At 34.1% G+C, this 18,936-nt stretch overlaps 2 protein-coding genes across 2 annotated transcripts; one reads left to right on the top strand and one right to left on the bottom strand.

Moving 5' to 3' along the window:
- Window positions 1–515: 515 nt before the first annotated feature.
- On the bottom strand, window positions 516–3,265 carry LOC124845851 (nascent polypeptide-associated complex subunit alpha-like protein 2). Its single transcript, XM_047323038.2, has 4 exons — window positions 3,061–3,265; window positions 2,838–2,940; window positions 1,101–1,219; window positions 516–1,019 (listed from the first exon to the last, which is right to left on the bottom strand). Exons 1-4 carry the CDS (start codon window positions 3,160–3,162, stop codon window positions 672–674), a joined length of 672 nt encoding a protein of 223 aa, XP_047178994.1. The 5' UTR covers window positions 3,163–3,265; the 3' UTR covers window positions 516–671.
- Window positions 3,266–14,622: 11,357 nt separating this feature from the next.
- LOC148203888 (uncharacterized) lies at window positions 14,623–16,899 on the top strand. Its single transcript, XM_088107803.1, has 3 exons — window positions 14,623–15,030; window positions 16,447–16,670; window positions 16,746–16,899. The coding sequence occupies exons 1-3, from the start codon at window positions 14,623–14,625 to the stop codon at window positions 16,897–16,899; spliced, it is 786 nt and encodes a 261-aa protein (XP_087963929.1).
- Window positions 16,900–18,936: the final 2,037 nt, after the last annotated feature.

Consider the following 18,936-nt stretch of genomic DNA (forward strand, 5'->3'; position numbering starts at 1 on the left):
AGCAATGTTGAGTGGTGTGGGAAGTAATCTTCCATGTTCTTTCGGCTAGAGTCCAAATGAGGCCTTTTATCATGACATTTTAAACCCTTTAAAAATCCAAAAGTTTCACATTCAAACACAGATATGACCTTACCAGTATTTCATTATATTTTATGAAATTGACAATATAATAAGGACACATTTATGAAACAAATCATTGTGCAATTATAATCATATTTGTTTCAACCAAGTACAATATATCTACCGATGAATCACTTTCGGAACTATAAAGACACATTTCAACCAAAAATAGGATAGACACTCTTACACAATCATTCCAGTAAACTCAGTAGGGGAAATTGAGTTGCGGGTTCTGAACTAGAATGGTAAATGCTGTAAATTTATAAGTTGTAAATTTATAAGCATTCGGTTGTAATCTGAACTAGAATGGTAAATGTTGTAAATTTATAAGCATTCGGTTGTGCCTACTAATAATTCTCTTCCTTGACAAATGCTAACCAGTAGAACTAAAAAACTAAATCAAACAACGTGACCTGAATTTTTTCAAGAACGCAACAAAACTACAAAGGTCTGTACTAGTTCCAAACATATAAAGGTTGATATTCTGATTCGGTTTGTACTAGTTCTAATATTATCCCGCAAAAAACATACAAATAAAACATAAACCCCAATTAAGTAGTGAGTTCCATAATGGCTCCAACAATATCCCCGTTGTGAGTCTTGAGTGCCTTGACAGCCTTGCTTCTTGACACTCCCGCCTGTGTCATCACCAAATCAATGTCATGGGGCTCAACGTCAGTTTCATCAACCTCCTCCTCTTCTTCAGGCTGTGCAGCTGAAGCTGCAGCATCTTGATCTTGTTTCGCTGTAACAGATCCCACGTCTGGCATCCTGAACTGTTGGGCAGCCTGTGTCTGCAACTGAGAGCTCAAGTCCTCTATTTTTGCTTCTCCAAATATGACGTAGGTCTCAGAATTTGGACTCTTGAACACATCAGGTTTTGAGATGAAGAAAAGAATCTAATGCATAAAATAACTTGGTTAAAGGCTATTAATCTTCCAGATAGATCGCAGAAAAGAATAATACATATAATGACTCACATTTTTTGTTCTCTTGATTGTGACCCTGCTAACGCCCGTAACAGGTTTTAGTCCCAGCTTCAACATTGCTTTTCGACTTTTCTTCTCACTCCTGCTCTGCTTTGAACCCTCAGCACTACCTGCATTTCAGTCCAATAAAACAATTTAATGAACAATAAGATCAACAGATAACAAGCCAGACTAATCCATTATACCTGTGGCTGCTAAAACGCAGAGGACAAGTCGTAAAGTGCATAACTACAAAGACATTTTCTCTAGGTAAAGACCCTTTCTTCCAAATAAACTGCAACAGTTATTTACTTGCTAACATTGAAACTGCTATACAGTGTGTACTTTTTTCACGAACAACTCAACCATGTAAAAATAAAAAAACAGATAAAAGTAGATGCTAATATAGTTAAGATGTGAAGTTCAGCATCAACAAAAAGAACCCCAAACATGACAATAGTGGTATAAGAAAGAGCTCAGTGATCGGAAAAAGACTTTAGGAACTAGTTGATGAGTGAAGACTATAATAAAAATAAAAATTAAATAAAAATACAACCGCCTGACTCAAAATGTGCAGCTGAAGGGAGTATAATAAACTCAACGTTTAAAATTAACTAGCTGTCTTCGAGACTAAAAACCGAGACCAAACATGACAATAGTGGTATAAGAAAGATCTCAGTGATCAGAAATAGCCTTTAGCAACTAGTTGATGAGTTGAAGACTATAATAAAAGTGAAAAATACAACCGTCTGACTCGAAATATGCAGCTGAAGGGAGTAAGAAACTCAGAACGTTTAAAATTAACTAGTTGTCTTTGAGACTAAAAACAGAGACCACACCTTAGGATATAGAAAGATTGATCATCAAAATTTTACTTTCATGAATGTTATGCTTGAATAATTAATTGAAAGTGAAAACTAATGCAAATATATATATATATATATATATATATATATATATATATATATATATATATATATATATATATATATTACTGATTCCAACTTCTGCTAATGGTAATGTCATTTCTTCAGCAATAAAACACATTATGCCCCTGTCACCCCTGTTAATTCTCGGACAAACTGAACTATTGTATTATTAATCATGCACAATCTGTAACTCTGGACATTATCAACAACTGAATGTAGCCCAGATCTTTTGAAGCAACAGCCCACGAAATCCAACCAATCAAGTGACAAATAATGAAAAGTTTTACCAATTCCCCTTCTAATTCCTACTGTGTCCTGTGCAAACAAACAATGAATCTCCAACACAGCTATCATTAATTAATAAAAGGGTAAAGGATACGTCCAGACCCTTGTGAAAATAAGGCTTGTACTAAAAACAAAAAACAGCAATCATCCATGACCAACATCTAGAGTCAATACGCATATAAACAGCCAAAAGATTAAGCAGTTGAAAATTAACTGACAAGAAGAACAAAAACATATATAATTAGAGTGATCTTGTTATGGTTGCTACAAAATGATAGCTTGACAAGAATATAATTTAATCTATATGTCAATCTGTTTAACACAAGCAAAGAGTCATAACTATTCTAACGTGAGTTAAGCGAAGAGCTGTACCAGAACCCTAGAAAAATGCAGAAGCACATAGAGACTCAATAATAAAAGTTCATAAATTAGAGCACAGGGTTTATTAACCATACAATAAACAAAACCACCAAACAAGGATTTCGTTAGGTTATGACATAAAAACAGTGGGAAATGCAGTGAAAGAGAACAGCACCTTGAGCACCGTCTTCCTTGTCATCCTCATCGTCGTCGTCATCGTCGTCTTCATCGTCGTCAGCTTCGTCCTTCACGTCCTCGACAAGGGGAGCATCGTCATCCTAACAACATGCTCCAAAATGAGACACCAAACATCAACAAGAGAAACGAGTCGAATCGCGTTTTGGGAATTAAAACAGAAAAATGAAAAGGGGAAAGAGTGAGAATTAGTGAGGAGAAACCTGTGGTTGGGGTTTCTTCTTCTGCGTTGCGTCGTCGACGGCAGGAACCTCTTGTTCTACTTCAATCTCAGGGGAAGCGTCGACGACGGGACCTGGCGACATGGTTCGGTATGTCGTAGAGGGTTGGTTTGGGATTTCGCAGCTTCACTCGGCGTCGGTTTTGATGATCACTGAGCTTGGATGATGAGTAGATAGATATAGATAGGGATAACTCTTTTCCTCTTTATTCCGCCTCCAGGGTTTTCACCTTTATTGGACCGTTTCTCTCATCGGCCCAATTTAGTTTAGGCTAATAAAATTATAATAAGGGTGTTACTCCCTCCACCACCACAACTTGCTTCCTCCACCACCCCATTCCCCTTTTACCCTTTTCTTTATTTTTTAATTCCTATTTTACCCTTATTAAAATTTTAGGGTTAATATTATTTAAAATCTCACGTACATTCATTTTCTTTATCATTCTTTCCTCTTTCTCTTTATTATTTTTTCCAAGTTGTCTCTTACGTTCCACTATCTCTTTGGGTTGTCTCTCATGTTTCACTTCTTCTTTTCTTTTATAGAATTGTGACGTGAGAGTGTGGTGGACTTTGTATTTAGTAAGATTGAAAGTGGGGAAAGCAATTCATCTTCAGTCGTGACTGTGATGGTGCTTCAAGGTGCTGGTTCAAAGGCGTGAGAGGGCGTGAAGGTGCGTAATAAAACCTAAAATATAAACCGTATAATCTTTAAACGAATGTGAGCATTCGTCAACGGATGTCAACATCCGTTTAAGGGAAAACGGAAAACGGATGTCGACATCCGTTTTCCCTTAAACGGATGTCGACATCCGTTTTCCCTTAAACGGATGTTGACATCCGTTTTCCCTTAAACGGATGCTCACATCCGTTTAAAGATTACGGTTTATATTTTACAGTTTTTTTATATTAATTTTGAAGATATTTAAATAATATAATTTATATTTTTTGATATATTATTTTTGAATATATTTTGATGTATTTTAATAATATATTTTTGAGGATCTTTATTCTTATTAGTATATATTTAGATTTTTTTTTTATTTTGCACGTTATATATAGTTAGGATTTTTGTATAATATATATTTTTATATATGACTTTTTGTATTCTTTAATAATTTTATAATTATATAAAAAGTTATTTATTAGTTTAATTATAAAAGTAAATAATTAGGATTAAAAAGAAAAAAGGTTATTTTTGTAATTATAAAAGGTTAGTTTTGTAATTCAAAAAATATGTAATAGAATTGGAGAGGTGGAGGGAGAAAATGTGGTGGTGGAGGGAGTAACACCCTTATAATAAATGGCGTAAAACTATTTGCAATACTTAATTTTGTACTTAAAATAATATGATTTTTATATTTATTTTTAGTTTTTTTATTTAATATTTTTTATTCGTCCCTAATGAGGCATTTTTTTATGTGAGAAAAAATATTATTTTGAAAATGTTATTATATGAGTTGTTATTTTTTATTTTATTTTCAATATAAATAAATATATACACAATTTGGAAAATATTTAACAATTCAAAGTAAAATTAATCTGATTCGAGTGATTTGTCAACAAATAGTATATTAAGTGTATAAAAAAAATAATATTGAAAATAACCTTCAAATATATTTTATTAATAAAAATATTAAAATTCATGTAAAAACATTGCAATATACGTATATACAAGCTTATGAGACAAATTGAAGTCAAATATTCTTTTTACTTTAAAAATATTATTTATTTTAAAAATATTTGTTTCGATTTCGGTTTGAACCCAAGCCAAAAACTTTTAATATTATATAATATTTTTAAATCGAAAAGAGTATTCAGTCGTGTTCATATAAATTCATAAATTTTTTTATTTTTTTATTTATTTATAGTTCAGTTTTCAATTATTTTTAACTAAAACAAAAATACTAATATTTATGTTTGGATTCATAACTCAAGCAAAAAATTTACCTTGTTTATCTTGTTTTAATATGGTTTGGTTGTGAAATCGAAACCCAATGTCCAAACCAACCACCACTATATTACTGTATCTCTTCTCTACACTATTTTTTTTATTAAACTTGTAATGTTTTTATTTTATTAAACAGTTAAATATCATAATCTTATAATGTTATATAGAAGTAATAAAATCACCAATCAAATGTCATGTCATAAGTATTTTCACATTATGTCTTCATTTTTCAGTCTCTTAGTTCTTAATCCTTAGATGTATCTTCAAAGATGCTTTGACTTCTAAGTAAGTGTTTGGTACTTGTTATAGAATTGAAGATTTAGTTTACAAATGTTAACATCTTTAACTTAGATGTGTACTTATTTATATTATTCTTGTTGGGTCCTTACCTACACGGATAATTAATAAAGGTCCAAATGTGATTTAGTTCTTGTTTCATACTTAAGGTTGCTTAATCACATGTTTAGGTGACAACTTTGTATTGTTTAGATTGTTGATTGTGTGTTGAAGGTCTAACAATGGAGTAGATGCTAAGATAACAATTGTTGCTATTATGTCGAGACACTTATTTGTGAAAATTGCTGAGAGTATGTTGACATATTAAGATCAACGTATAGTTATATTAAGATCCACATATAATAGACATCTTATATTCATTTCTAAACAATGATTAAGTGTATAAAAAAAATTAACAATTCAAAGTAAAATTAATATGATTTGAGAGATTTGTCAATAAATAGTATATTATAAATGTATAAAAGAATAATATTGAAAATACCTTCCAAATAAATTTTAGGGTTAAATATGTTTTTAGTCCCTAAACTATTGGCCGTTTCTGGTTTTCGTCCCTCTTTCAAAGTAAGGTACAATTTGGTCCTCATTCTTTTCGAAACGGTCGTTTTAGTCCTCGAAAACTAAACACTGTTTAAAAATTTGGTCCTCATTTAGCAACAAATGAGGACTAAAACCAAAATTTCGAGGACTAAAACGAACGTTTCAAAAAGAATGAGAACCAAATTGTACCTTACTTTGAAAGAGGGACGAAAACCAGAAACGGCCAATAGTTTAGGGACTAAAAACATATTTAATCCTAAATTTTATTAATAAAAAATTAAAATTCATGTAAAAACATTGTAATATACATATATTTTCTTTAATTTAAAAATGCTATTTACAGTTTGGCTACGATTCTGGTTTGAACCAAAACCAAAAACTTTTAAAATTAAATAATATTTTTAAATTAGAAAGAGTATTTGGTCGTGATTGTGTTCATACAAATAATAATTTTTTATTTTTTATTATTTACTTATAGTGTAGTGTTTCGATTCTTTTTAACTGAAGAAAAATATTGATTTTTATGCTTTGGTTCAGAACTAAAAGTAAAAAATTTACCATTTTAACCTTATTTTAATATGTTTCGGTTGTGAAATTGAAACTCAATGTCCAAAACAATCACTACCGTAACTTTCTCTGCACTAGTGTGTATTAAAATTGTAATGTTTTTATTTTATTAAAAATAATCAAATATCTTGTTCTTATAATATCAGATAAACCCTATAAAATCACCAATCAATTGTCATAAGTATGTATGTCTTCATTTTTCAGTCTCAAATTTCAATTCTTGATCCTAAGGTGTACCTCCAAAGATGTTTTGACTTCTAAGTAAGTGTTCGGTAATTGTTATAGAATGAATGATTTAGCTTACAAAAGTTAACATCTTTAACTTAAATGTTTACTTATTTATATTATTCTTGTTGGGCCCTTACTTATTTAGATAAGGGTGTTGCTCCCTCCACCTCCCAATTCCACTTTTATCCCTTCTTTTATCTCTATATTCCTATTATATCCTTAAGTAAAATTTATCTTTTAGGTTAATATTTTTTAACTCCAATCTCGTAGCGACACACAACCTCTTTTTTCTCACGTTCTACTTTGTCCCCTCTCATTGTTTCTGATATTGTGCTCTTATTCTTTTTTTTTTAATTCTTTGACCTTTCTTTTTCATTGTGTGTGGTATGAGAGTGTGGTGAGTGAGAGGTTGCAGGTGGGTGGTGGTGGGAGGAATTGTTGCAACTGTGTCAGAGTTCGTCTAGGTGGTGTGTTTGAAGGTCTCCTTGGTGGTTGAAGGTGCAAATGGGTGAAGGTTCGCGTAGGTACAACCCTAACTTAAAATAACGTAAACACTTAAACGAATATGAGCATCCGTCAACAGATGTCAACATTCGTTTAAGGTAAAACGGATGTGGCTATCCGTCCACGATATCGACATCCGTTTCAAGACCAAACGGATATGCGACATTCGTTCAGGCCTGAATGTCTTCTTCCTTCTACGCACTCACAAAGAACCTCCTCTACCTCCTCTGAACACACACACACAAAGAGATAGAAAGCAGAGCAGAAAACACAACATCAACCTTGAACACGATATATTACAAACATTTACAAAAAAAAAGCTTATAAACATATCATGCAAAGTAAGAAACGAAGAAACGAAACGAAGAAACGAACCTCTCGTAGATCCGTAGAAACGAAGCACCAACCACCGCATACACCGCACCTGAAAAGCCACAAGCGGAAGATAGGAACTGAAACGGATCTGGAGTTTGGGGGTGAGAATCCGAGAGAAGAAGAGGTGGGGCTGCTCTGACTGAAGTAGAAATTTAGAGTTTTTTAATTAAATAAGGTTAAAAGTAAAAAAAAGGTACAAAAAGATAAAAAAAGGGTTATTTTTGTAATTAAAAAAAATTACAGAAAGTTGGGGAGGTGGAGGGAGCAACACCCTTTACATAATTAATAAAGGTCCAAATGTGACTTAATCATGGTTTAGTCATTGTTTCATATTTAAGGTTGCTTAATCACATGCTTAAGTGATGATTTTGTAATTTTTGAATTATTGATTGTGTTTTGAAGGTCTAACAATGGAGTAGATGCTAAGATAACAATTGCTATTATGTCCACACTCACTTGTGATAATATGGTGAGAGTATGCCGGTATATTAGGATCGTTGTATAATAAACAATGTTTTTCTAATCCCACACCACTTGTTAGTAAAGTAAATACATTCTGGCGAAGAAACAATGATTGTTGCAACCCCTCCCTAGTTTGATCCATATCTTGGAAAATATCACCATGAATTTCATTATACATTTACCTCCATACTCCAGGCACACCATGATTTAGGTCATTCCTGATCACCTTACTAAGTATATGCATTTATTGTCATTCCCAAACATCATCTTTTACTTCTTGTTTTCTTATGAATTTTCCAAGTGCACACTTCCTGATGTTCAGTATTATCAGATCATGCTCCATTCTTGCTTAAAAGCTTTTGAAAAGAAACATTCAAGTTACAAGGAACCAAACACAAAATAGTTTAACTATAACAACCTAAAAATGAATGGTTGATTCGAAGTGTTGAAGAGAGAGCTAGAAAATTACTTTTGTGTGAAGACCAATTAAACACACTATGGTACAAATTTCTTCATTTAATCAAGTCATGGTACAACTCTTCATATCATTCATCTATCAAGTGCCTCAATTTTCAAGTGTTATATAGTTGACCATAGCTAACCAGCCTATGATCCCTTTCTTCATTCACCAACTAGAGTCATTGATAATGCTAATTTTCATCATCATTATTAGTCATTTTACATTAACAAAATTAATTCTTCTTTAGCTCTTAATTTATTTGATCCTCATTTTGATTATTTTTTTTTTTGCAAATATTGAGATATTGATTACTTTCATCTAATTATACCATTATATCCACTAATTTTTGTTTAATAATTGAACAAAAAATTCCTAGGGGAAGTAAAGCAAGATTATAATATATGGAAGTGTAAATAGAAGGTCAAATTTTGGGATTTCCAAATGATCACATGTAAGGTAGTTAAAATCGAGATTATGATTAGGATCGTGCATTTTTTTAATTAAAATCCCATTTATCAACTTTAATTGGAGTTCACTTTAATTGAAATTCATTCAAGAAGGTGAGTGTTAGGTTGGGTGATGTTGCATCTGAGAATAACAATAAGGTAACTTTTAATTGTATTAAATTTTAATTAAGTTAAATAAAAAAAGAAAAAAATTAATTGTATTTATTTTTTATTAAGTTGTATTGCAATTGATAATACATATAACAATAAATTTTTATTTATATTGAATTATAATTTGGTTTAGGTTTAATTGAAATAAATAATATCTAAGAAGGTAAACAAAGGGTGCAACAAAAAAGAGTTGATGATTTACATGATTTTACGATTTTGTTCGACGATCCTATTGATCATACTATGTTATACTTATGCGTAGGATTTAACTCGTAAATACTATGTAAATTCGTAAGATCATACAATTTTACGATTTAAATATCGATTTTAACTACAATAATCACCTGCAATAGACACCACTTGAATTAAGACAAACCTAGAGGTTTGATAAATTTGTAGATTAATTTTAGCATTAGATTAGAAAAAAAGTGAGAGTGATGTTCAATAAAGTCTTATCCTAAATACAACTCGTCGTATAATTTAGGTTTAATATCTTTTTTTCATCCCAATTTTGGTCCCAATTTTGGTTGGGAATGTTCGAAAGGGTCTGTCGCAACCGGAATCGCGACGGGACGACGATCCAAAAAGAAACGGGTTTCGAAAAGAAATTTGGAGTCGCCACCATAGTTTATTTTGGAAAACTACGGAAAAACCATAAAATGATAAGACACAGTCCACGAAAACCAGATTCTGGGTTCGGGAGTCGGTTACGTGTAGGGAAGGTGTTACCACCCTACAACGCCTGCCCTAAGGTAGTACCTTTAACTAAATGCCCTAAGGCAGTACCTTTAGCTTTTGAAGATTTTATATATTTGTTTTTTTTTTTGACATTTTCGAGAAAAAGAAGGTAATGAGTACTAGGCCGACGCGAACGGTCACACGAGTACTCATACCTTTAGAATGGTATTTAAATATGTTTAATTATTTTTTAAAAGAGAAATAACGATATTAAGCACTAGGACGATGCAGACGATCACACGAGCACTCATACCATTATCTACTTATTTAGGAAGACTTGAGAGTATTGAGTGCTAGGCTGATGCGGACGATCGCACGAGCACTCATACCCTCGTTTAATATTACGTAAATAGGAAAGAAAAGTATTGAACACTAGGACGATGCGGGCGATCACACGAGTGTTCAACCTTTAAACGTATTTTTGAAATTTTATTTAAGAAAAGAAGAAAAAGGTTTTTAGCACAAGGACGACGCGAGCGGTCACACATGCGCTTAAACCTTTAAATATTTTTGTAATAATTTTTATAAGAAAGAAGAAGAGGTTTTTAGCACAAGGACGACGCGAGCGGTCACACGTGTACTTAACCTTCAAAACGTATTTTTTTTGTAAATTTATTTAAGGAAGAAGAAAAGGTTTTTAGCACAAGGACGACGCGAGCGGTTACACGTGTGCTTAACCTTTAAAACGTATATTTTTTGTAATTTTATTTAAAAAAGAAGAAAAGGTTTTTAGCACAAGGACGACGCGAGCGGTCACATGTGTGCTTAACCTTTAAAACGTATATTTTTTGTAATTTTATTTAAAAAAGAAGAAAAGGTTTTTAGCACAAGGACGACGCGAGCGATCACACGTGTGCTTAACCTTCAAAACGTATTTTTTTTGTAATTTTATTATTTATTATTATTTTTTTTATTATCGTCTTTTTCGTGTTTAAAGTGCAGCAAATAAACCAAAATAAAAATAAAAGACAAGATCTAGGAGTGGGGTTATCATACAAAGGGGTTACATACAGTAAAAACTAATAACCAAACAAATATTAATAAAAATAAAGAAACAAAAGCATAAAAATGAAGCAAGAGAAACAACCCAACAAGAATAGGGGTGTAGAGATTAAAAACCAGAGGTGCGGCGTAAAGTTGAGGCTCTTTAGTTTGGGCCAAAACCTTTCTTCTCCAACTTTGTATCTGCCAAGGTGTAAAGATGAAAATGGAGGTGTATCCCGAAATGTGTGTCCAGGTCCAATTCTTTTTTACTTGTAGAAACAAAATGGGTTTCAGCCCATATGGCAGAGGGTGCGAATGGAGTTGCGCGTGTGACGGGAAGAGAAGGGAAGCAAACCGCACCAGGCCCAAGGCCTCTTAACCCTTATTAGAAACCCATTAGGGGTTCTCCCAACTTCATCTCATTTTCCCATTCAGAGACCTTGCACGCTTAGGGTTTTCCTCTTCCGCATAGGACCAAGGGAGGCTTAGGGCGTCACCTCCGCACGCACACTGCCGTCTCCGCCAGACCGGCCGCCGCCAGCCGCAAATCGGGCACCGCGCCACCACCTTCCACCAGTTCTTCCCCTCTTCCTCTTCTTCTCTTCGCACGAGATTTTCTCCTCTCTCCGCGCCGCGTCTTCGCCACCTGAGGGAGGTGACCATCGCGAGCCGCGACCGATGCCACCAAGCTAGGGCCATCGCCGGTTACGTGGGAGAGGGAAATACTCTCACCTCTCCGCGTCGTGCCTCTGCCGAGTCTGCCGTCGAAGCTGTGGTTCACCCTTTCCGTTCTCCCTTTCGTGTGCAAACCTTGGCTTTATTGAACCAGCCGCCACAACAATTTTTATGCTTGACTAGAGGCGCCACTGGCAACACAGGTCATCACCGAAGTCTCCAGCGGTTGACGCGTCGTCGTCATCACCGTCAACTCCTTCCCAATTCTTCACGAGCAGCAAAACCCCTTCTCGTTCTTCTGATACGCGAATCAGAGATGAAACCCAGTCGTTTGTTATTGCGTCACCTCCATTCGGCATCCACACTCGCCGCCAGCGATCTTCTTTTCTTCTCATTCGTACTGTGCTGTATTGGGTGTGACTCTTGGGGTTTGGTGGGTGAAGTCGAACAGGATGAGAGTAGATACTGCCTTGTACTTTCATTCCTAATTGAGTTGCAAAGAACTGAAAACGCAAGAAACCTTGAATCTGATTCTGAAAAGAATGTTATGATCATTAGCTTTCATTTTTCTCTATTCTCGTAAGTTTTGTTATGGATGTTGATGCTCTCTGCTTTCAGGTTCAAGAAATATTGGTTTCGAATGGTTGCTTGATGGATGAAACAAAAGGATGGAAAGGTGATGAAAATGGAAGAAGAAGGTAAGGTGTTTAGGAAGAATTGTGGTTGTTTTGATTGGGTGTGGGGTGGAAAAGGATGGTGACCAGAAATGTGGTGGAGGTGGATGCTTTTGATCAGAGTTGAATGATGTTGGTGCCTTACGTGAAGAGGCCAAAATCAAGGGCTGCCAGCTGACACTCTGTTGCCTCCTGCAGTACCAAAGAACATGTCCTTTCTTTTACAGCGACTACCCCCTTGTACGGCAGCTTTGCTTTTTACCATTGGAAATGACCGAGCCAAATACTTGCTTCCAAAAGTAGTTGATAGGAAAAGATTTCAGCCAAGAAAAGAATTGACAATGTTGGAAACGCAAACGGTTAAGTAAAACCTCTTTTTGTTGATTTTTCCTTTGCTATTTTTATAAGTTTTCCTTTTCTCTTTTTTTTTATAGAAAAAAGACTAAGTAAAAATGCAGTCAAATAAACTAATATAATAATATAAAACGAAATGATATATATAGTAAAATAAAATTAAAATAAGAAGATAAAATGAAGTAAAATAACTTAATAATAGTAAAATAAAATAGAATAACCAAGAAAGACAAAAAGGATAAAATAATAAAATATAATAAAGTAAACTAAAGAAATAAAATAATATAAAATAATAAAAAAATAAAAATAAAGAAAATAAGAATAAGGCAAAATAAAAAGAGACTCATTATTTAGTCAATCCGGACGAAATTGGGTGTTGACAGGGTCCAATTTTTTTTTCTATTTAATGTAGTTCTAAAGAATGTAATTTGTGTTCAATTTAGTCTTTTTTGCAAACGTCGTTTAAATCGTTAACGACCAGATGTCCATATGTGCAATTATAGAGTGAAATGTCATGCATTGTGAGTTGGATTTATTATTTTTGAAATTCTATTTCTGTTATTAGGGTTATTCTTTTGAAAAATCAATTAAAGGTATTTAGTTTTGAAGTTTTGATCATGGTTTGGGAGGGAAATCTACGAGATTGGGAAGAACATGTTTGGGAGAGAACACCAGTGACGTGTTGTTCAAATTGGAAGTATTCATCTTTGGGAAAATCAGGTTTGCGTTCGTAATCTTTGATTTGTGGCATTGGTATCTAACATTTTTGTTCAACACTGTAAAACGAGGAAAATTTTTCGTTAGTGAGTGTTAGATTTTGGAAAAGTTAGAATTTTTTTTAACATCTGTGTAAACTATTTAGGGCATTGGTGTGTAACATATTATAATTGGTTGTGTGGAGGTCATTGTCCTTTTTTGTCTTTGGTTTTGGTTTCCCATACCTGTTAGCAGTTACTTTTAGCGTTTATATAGTGGTCTCATGCCCATAAAGTTCATTTTATAGGCTTACGTTTGGGATGTCTGAGGAGAGGTTTAATGTTGTGGTCCACCATAGTGGGACCCTAGTAAATGATATTCCTTTTGAATATGTTGGTGGGGAAATAACATATTGGAGTTATTTCGAAGTGGTAGATGCTATTAAGAAATTGGGGTATATTAAAGTGACTGACATATTTTATTGCGTTGAAAATATTATGCATAAGTTGGTTGATGACAGAGGTGCAATGAACATGGTAAAAATTGTTAAGTATTTTGGGGAAGTTCACTTGTTTGTGATCCACGGTGTGGATGATGAGCTAGAGGTGGTTAAAAATGAAGTAAGTGAACAAGTTCTTTTGCTTTGTCATGGAAGTTTAGACAATGGAGAAAATAGCCATGTAGGTGGGGATGGGGATGAAGTGGAGGTGCAGGGTTTGGATGATGAAGTGGAGGTGCATGGTTTGGATGATGAAGTGCAGGGGAGGAGGAGGAAGTAGAGGTGGAGGATGAACAACAAGTGCAGAGGAAGGAAGAAATAGAGGCAGAGGACATGGATGAACAACACATGCATGTGGAGGAAGAAGTACACGTTGAAGATTTTACTTCAAGTGTGTCTGATGATGCAGGGAAGGTGCATGGTGATGAAAGACAAGGGCATGAAGGATAACGAGATGTTGATGAAGGAGAAGGGGATAAAGGACTAGTTGATGTTGATGCAAATGTTGATGAAGTAGACGATATAGAAGGAGTTGTATCAGTGGAAGTTAATGAAAATGAAGAAAGTGGAAGTGAGGATGTAGATGATATTGCACATAGCTAGAAAAATCCATATGACAGGGGGTTGTCTGATGATGAGTGGGACTCAAATTTTTTGGCCACTCTAGAAGAAAGTGGAAGTGAGGATGCAGGTGATGAGAGGCAAAGTTGTGGTCCATTTGGGACATTTGTTATGCAAAAGAGTATGTCTGAATACAAGTGGGAAGTGTGAACAAAGTTTAGGGATAAAAATGAGTTTATGGATAAAAATGAGTTTATGGATGCTGTTAGAAGTTATGCAGTCCAAGGTGGGAGCAATTTTAAGTTTATTAAGAATGATAACATAAGGGTACGTGTGAGATGTTTGGGTGCCCAAAAAAGTTGTCCATAGATGACTTACTGTGGGTATTTGGAAGGATGTAGGACATGGCAATTGAGAAAAATATTGGATAATCATACTTGCAATAGGAAATTCAACATTAAAGTGATGAATGCTAAGTGGTTGAGTGAGACATTAGATAATTCACTACATGAAAATTCGAATTTGAAGATAAATGAATTACGCTCAAAAGCTTTGAGGAAATGGAATACCAATGTCACAATTTCTAAAGCTTGTAAGGCAAAGATAATTGCATCTTGCAAAGTTGAAGCTAATTTTAAAAATCAGTTCAAAAGAATATATGACTATGCACATGAATTATTGAGATGTAACCCTGGATCAATAGTAAAAGTTAAAGTGGATAGTGACAATGGTGAGACAACATTTCAGAGGTTTTACGTTTGTTTGAAAGCTTGCAAGGTTAGCTTCCTCTCTTGTAGGCTATTTATTGGTTTGGATGGATGTTTTTTGAAAGGAAAGTATAAGAGAGAGTTATTAACAGGTATTGGTAGGGTACCTAATGACCAGATGTTACCTCTGGCATATGCAATTGTGGAAGTAGAGAACAAATATGTTAGCAAAAATCAAAGATGTAGTTTTGATGATGAACAGATTTGCACAAGTCAAGATCCACAAAGACAAATTGAAGATCTCTGTATTTTATAAAGCTTTTATAATAATCAAAGTTGATGTAATAGTGCTCAAATATGTATTAGGGTTGATTCTTGTAATTTATATTTGATTTATTTAGTTAATCGATTATTCCTGAGAATAATCAATTAACACTAGCCGTTGGGGGTTTCAGATTTGAAAAACTAGCCGTTGGGGGTTTCAGATTTGAAAAACTAGCCGTTGGGGGTTTTAGATTTGAAAAACTAGCCGTTGTACTCATTATTAATCGATTAATATTTATGTTAATCGATTAAATGCGTTAGATGGCCCGTTTTCGAAGAATGGAAGGGTATTAGGCTGAGTCTATAAAATGACTCACTCTTTATCTCAAAAATAACTCTTCCCTTGTGCAAAAGATCTCTGAACTCTTTGAGAACTCTGTGAGATTGTTGAAGCTAAGGAAACTCTTGTCTGCAAAGTCCTGAAGTGCTACTGCGGTGACAGAGGAATAGCTTGTTCATCCTTGGTGTGTTCGAGGAAGTGCGTGGAAGAGAATCATCCTTCGTGAAGCATTCGAAGGAGGTGGTCATCCTTTGTGAAGATTCAAAGGAAGTGTAAGTTCGTCTCTTGTGGTTTCAAGAGAAGTGGTATCATCCTTTGTGAAGATTCAAAGGAAGTGTAAGTTCATCTCTTGTGGTTTCAAGAGAGGTGGTATTTCTAAACTCTTACAAATTGTTTTTCTTTGTGACTAATATTTGTAAGTGTTTTGTGTTAGTGAAAAAGGTTTATCTTGTTTGAGATAAGCGACTGGACGTAGGATCCTAGTGATCTGAACCAGGATAAAATCACCTGTGTAATTTTTCTCTTTCCCTTACTCTGTCATTTATATTTAATCATTCGCCCAGTAAGAAAAATTAAGAGAAAAATAATAAAAGGCACAATAAAAGTATATAACCAATTCACCCCCCCTCTTGGTTTGTTCCACGCTAATAATTCCGTTGCAGCGATTCTAACAAAATATAGTTTGACATGATTTTTGGAGTTGTTGATAGAAGACCTTGGGGGTGCTAAAGTATGCAATTCATGCACTTTTATGTATGATCAACAAAAGGTAAATGTATTTCTCATATGTTTCTGTTTTGTTTCCTAAGATTAATTGTATTAGTGATATCAAAATTGGTCCCCATTTTTGTTTAAAATGTTCAATTTGGTCCCTTTTTACAGGGTTTACTCCCAGCTATGTATGAAATTTTACCTGAAGCAGAGCACAAATTTTGCATGCGACATTTATATGCAAATTTCAGGAAAAAGTTTTCTAGGCAAAACTTGAAGAATCTGATGTGGAAGGCTGCTGCAAGTACATACCCCGAAGCTTGGGAAAGAGAAATGTTAAATATAAAGGAAGTGAATGAAGAGGCTTACAAATACCTAATTGCTATCCCGCCAAGGTATTCTTTGTTCCTTAACAATACATTGAAGACATGTAGAGTGGATATAAACATAATTTTTATTCCTTGTAACAGGTATTGGTCTAGATCTAGATTTACAGGTCGAGCACTTTGTGATACACTAAATAATAACATGACTGAAGGTTTTAATAGTGTGATTGTTGATGCACGAGGAAAGCCCATTATAACCATGTTTGAAGAAATTAGGGTTTACCTCATGAAAAGATGAGAAACCAACAAAATTAAGATGTGTAATATGGACTTTGATATTTGTCCCAAGATTAGAAAGAGACTTACAAAAGAGTCAAATTTATCCAAAAATTGAATCCCTAGGTATGCATTTCTTTTCCCATTATTAGTTGATGGCACTTGGTCTGTGATTAAAATGGCGGTATTGATCACTTAATTTTTAACTTGTATTCATCTATTACTTCATGGCAGTTGGTCTGCAGAAAAACTCTATGAAGTTAGACATTTTGCACAGATTACAAACAGGTTTGTAGTTAACTTGGACAATCAAGATTGTACGTGTAAGAAATGGCTTATTATTGGGATCCCTTGCTGCCATGCAATTGCAGCCATGAGGTTCTTAAATTTAGATCCAGAAGATTATGTACCCATTTCGTTCAAACGGTCCATGTATGATGAAACATATGCCTCCATCATATTTCCAGTCACTGGCCCCCTGTTATGGGAAATAACATCCTACCCAAATGTCCTCCCACCATTCAAGATAAAATTACCAATTAGAAGACCATGTGCTTTATAATGTTATAATGTTGTAGTACTTTTGTTTTGTTCGAATTGGTCACTTGTGTGCTAAACATTTGGACATGACACTGGATATGTTTTGATGTACTTTACAAATTAAGTGACCAGTATCATGTTTTGATGTTTCAATTTAAATCCTTACATATAACCATGACCTCAGTTCTGTTTATGCAAAGATATCGTTTTTATGCTTTATACAATTGCAAAGATATTGTTGTTTATTGCTTTATGCACACATCAGTCATCATCATAGGGACCATATTCACAAATAATTAACGAAAATAGGGGCTAAATTGAACAATTAATTACTAATACAAATTTCATTCCTTCATTCATTACAAAAGACATAGGCACAACCTTAACATCACAGTAGTTCAACTCCATTGACCTAAAAACACTACATTCAACCAGATTGGGACCACCTAAAACACATCATTAGTTGAATGACCATACACACAACACATCATCCTAAAAACACACAGAACATAACTATGTTCACTACACTAACAACACCAGTCACTACTACTAATATTTGGATCCTTTTCTTCAAAGCTTTGACTGTGTTTTCCAGATCATAAATCTTCCTCCTTTGCCTCTCAATAATAACATCCATTTCATCAAGATTTTCTTCATTGCACCACTTGAAATAGTTGCAACACATCGCATTACCAGCTCCACTCTGTTATTCATGAACAACAAAAACTTCAAACACAATGTTAATTACTAACACATAAACAACATAGGGGTTATTCAGATTACCTTGTAGTTACGACAACCCCAAAAATATCTTCCCGCATTCTTTGAAGTTCTAGCCATTTTTACTACTATCATATCACCACAATTGCAAATGGGGATTATCCCTAGCCCCATTGAACCACCACCATGTGAACAATGACAACTTCGGTGCCCCAAGCTATTGCAACAAGAAGAAGAAGATTGGGAAGCAGACACGGCTCATTAACCACCAAGATTGGGAAGAAGATTAGTTAACATCCAATCTCCCTATAACTTTCAAAGAACAAAAGTAAAAACCCTAATTTGAGAATCCACCCTCATTTCACCTTTATAAAGGGTTTCATAAAATAGAATTTCAAAAATAATAAATCCAACTCACAATGCCACAAAGGACTCCACGTCAGCCAATACATGACATTTCACTCTGTAATTGCACATCTGGACATCTGACCGTTAATGATTTAAACGATATTTGCAAAAAGGACTAAATTGAACACAAATTACATTCTTTAGGACTACATTAAACAACAACAAAAAATTCGGACCATTTCGAACATTTTCAATCAAAATTCAAACAAAAAAATGATATTAAACCTATAATTTATTATCTATTCCACCTATTCCACCTTTCGAGTGTTTAATAAGATTCCGAAAATAACGTGTTTTTTCATAATTTTAATTTCTTAAGTATCAACACAATTTATGAAAATTTTTTCTTTTGTCTAAATTAATTGTGAATTGCAGTTTTGTCACATCACAC

Source organism: Vigna umbellata, chromosome 2 (genome assembly GCF_029865625.1).
Source record: "Vigna umbellata cultivar VRB3 chromosome 2, Vumbellata_1.0, whole genome shotgun sequence".
Lineage (NCBI taxonomy): Eukaryota > Viridiplantae > Streptophyta > Magnoliopsida > Fabales > Fabaceae > Vigna > Vigna umbellata.

What these genes read in the sequence shown, in the direction of transcription:
- LOC124845851 (XM_047323038.2), bottom strand. Translation starts at nt 3,162, where the DNA reads ATGTCGCCAGGTCCCGTCGTCGACGCTTCCCCTGAGATTGAAGTAGAA. An exon ending in AGAAGAAACCCCAACCACAG is followed by an intron (nt 2,941 to 3,060) that starts GTTTCTCCTCAC and finishes GCATGTTGTTAG; the next exon opens with GATGACGATGCTCCCCTTGT. An exon ending in CAAGGAAGACGGTGCTCAAG is followed by an intron (nt 1,220 to 2,837) that starts GTGCTGTTCTCT and finishes ACTGAAATGCAG; the next exon opens with GTAGTGCTGAGGGTTCAAAG.
- LOC148203888 (XM_088107803.1), top strand. Translation starts at nt 14,623, where the DNA reads ATGACTTACTGTGGGTATTTGGAAGGATGTAGGACATGGCAATTGAGA. An exon ending in TTTGTTTGAAAGCTTGCAAG is followed by an intron (nt 15,031 to 16,446) that starts GTTAGCTTCCTC and finishes CCCTTTTTACAG; the next exon opens with GGTTTACTCCCAGCTATGTA. An exon ending in CTAATTGCTATCCCGCCAAG is followed by an intron (nt 16,671 to 16,745) that starts GTATTCTTTGTT and finishes TCCTTGTAACAG; the next exon opens with GTATTGGTCTAGATCTAGAT.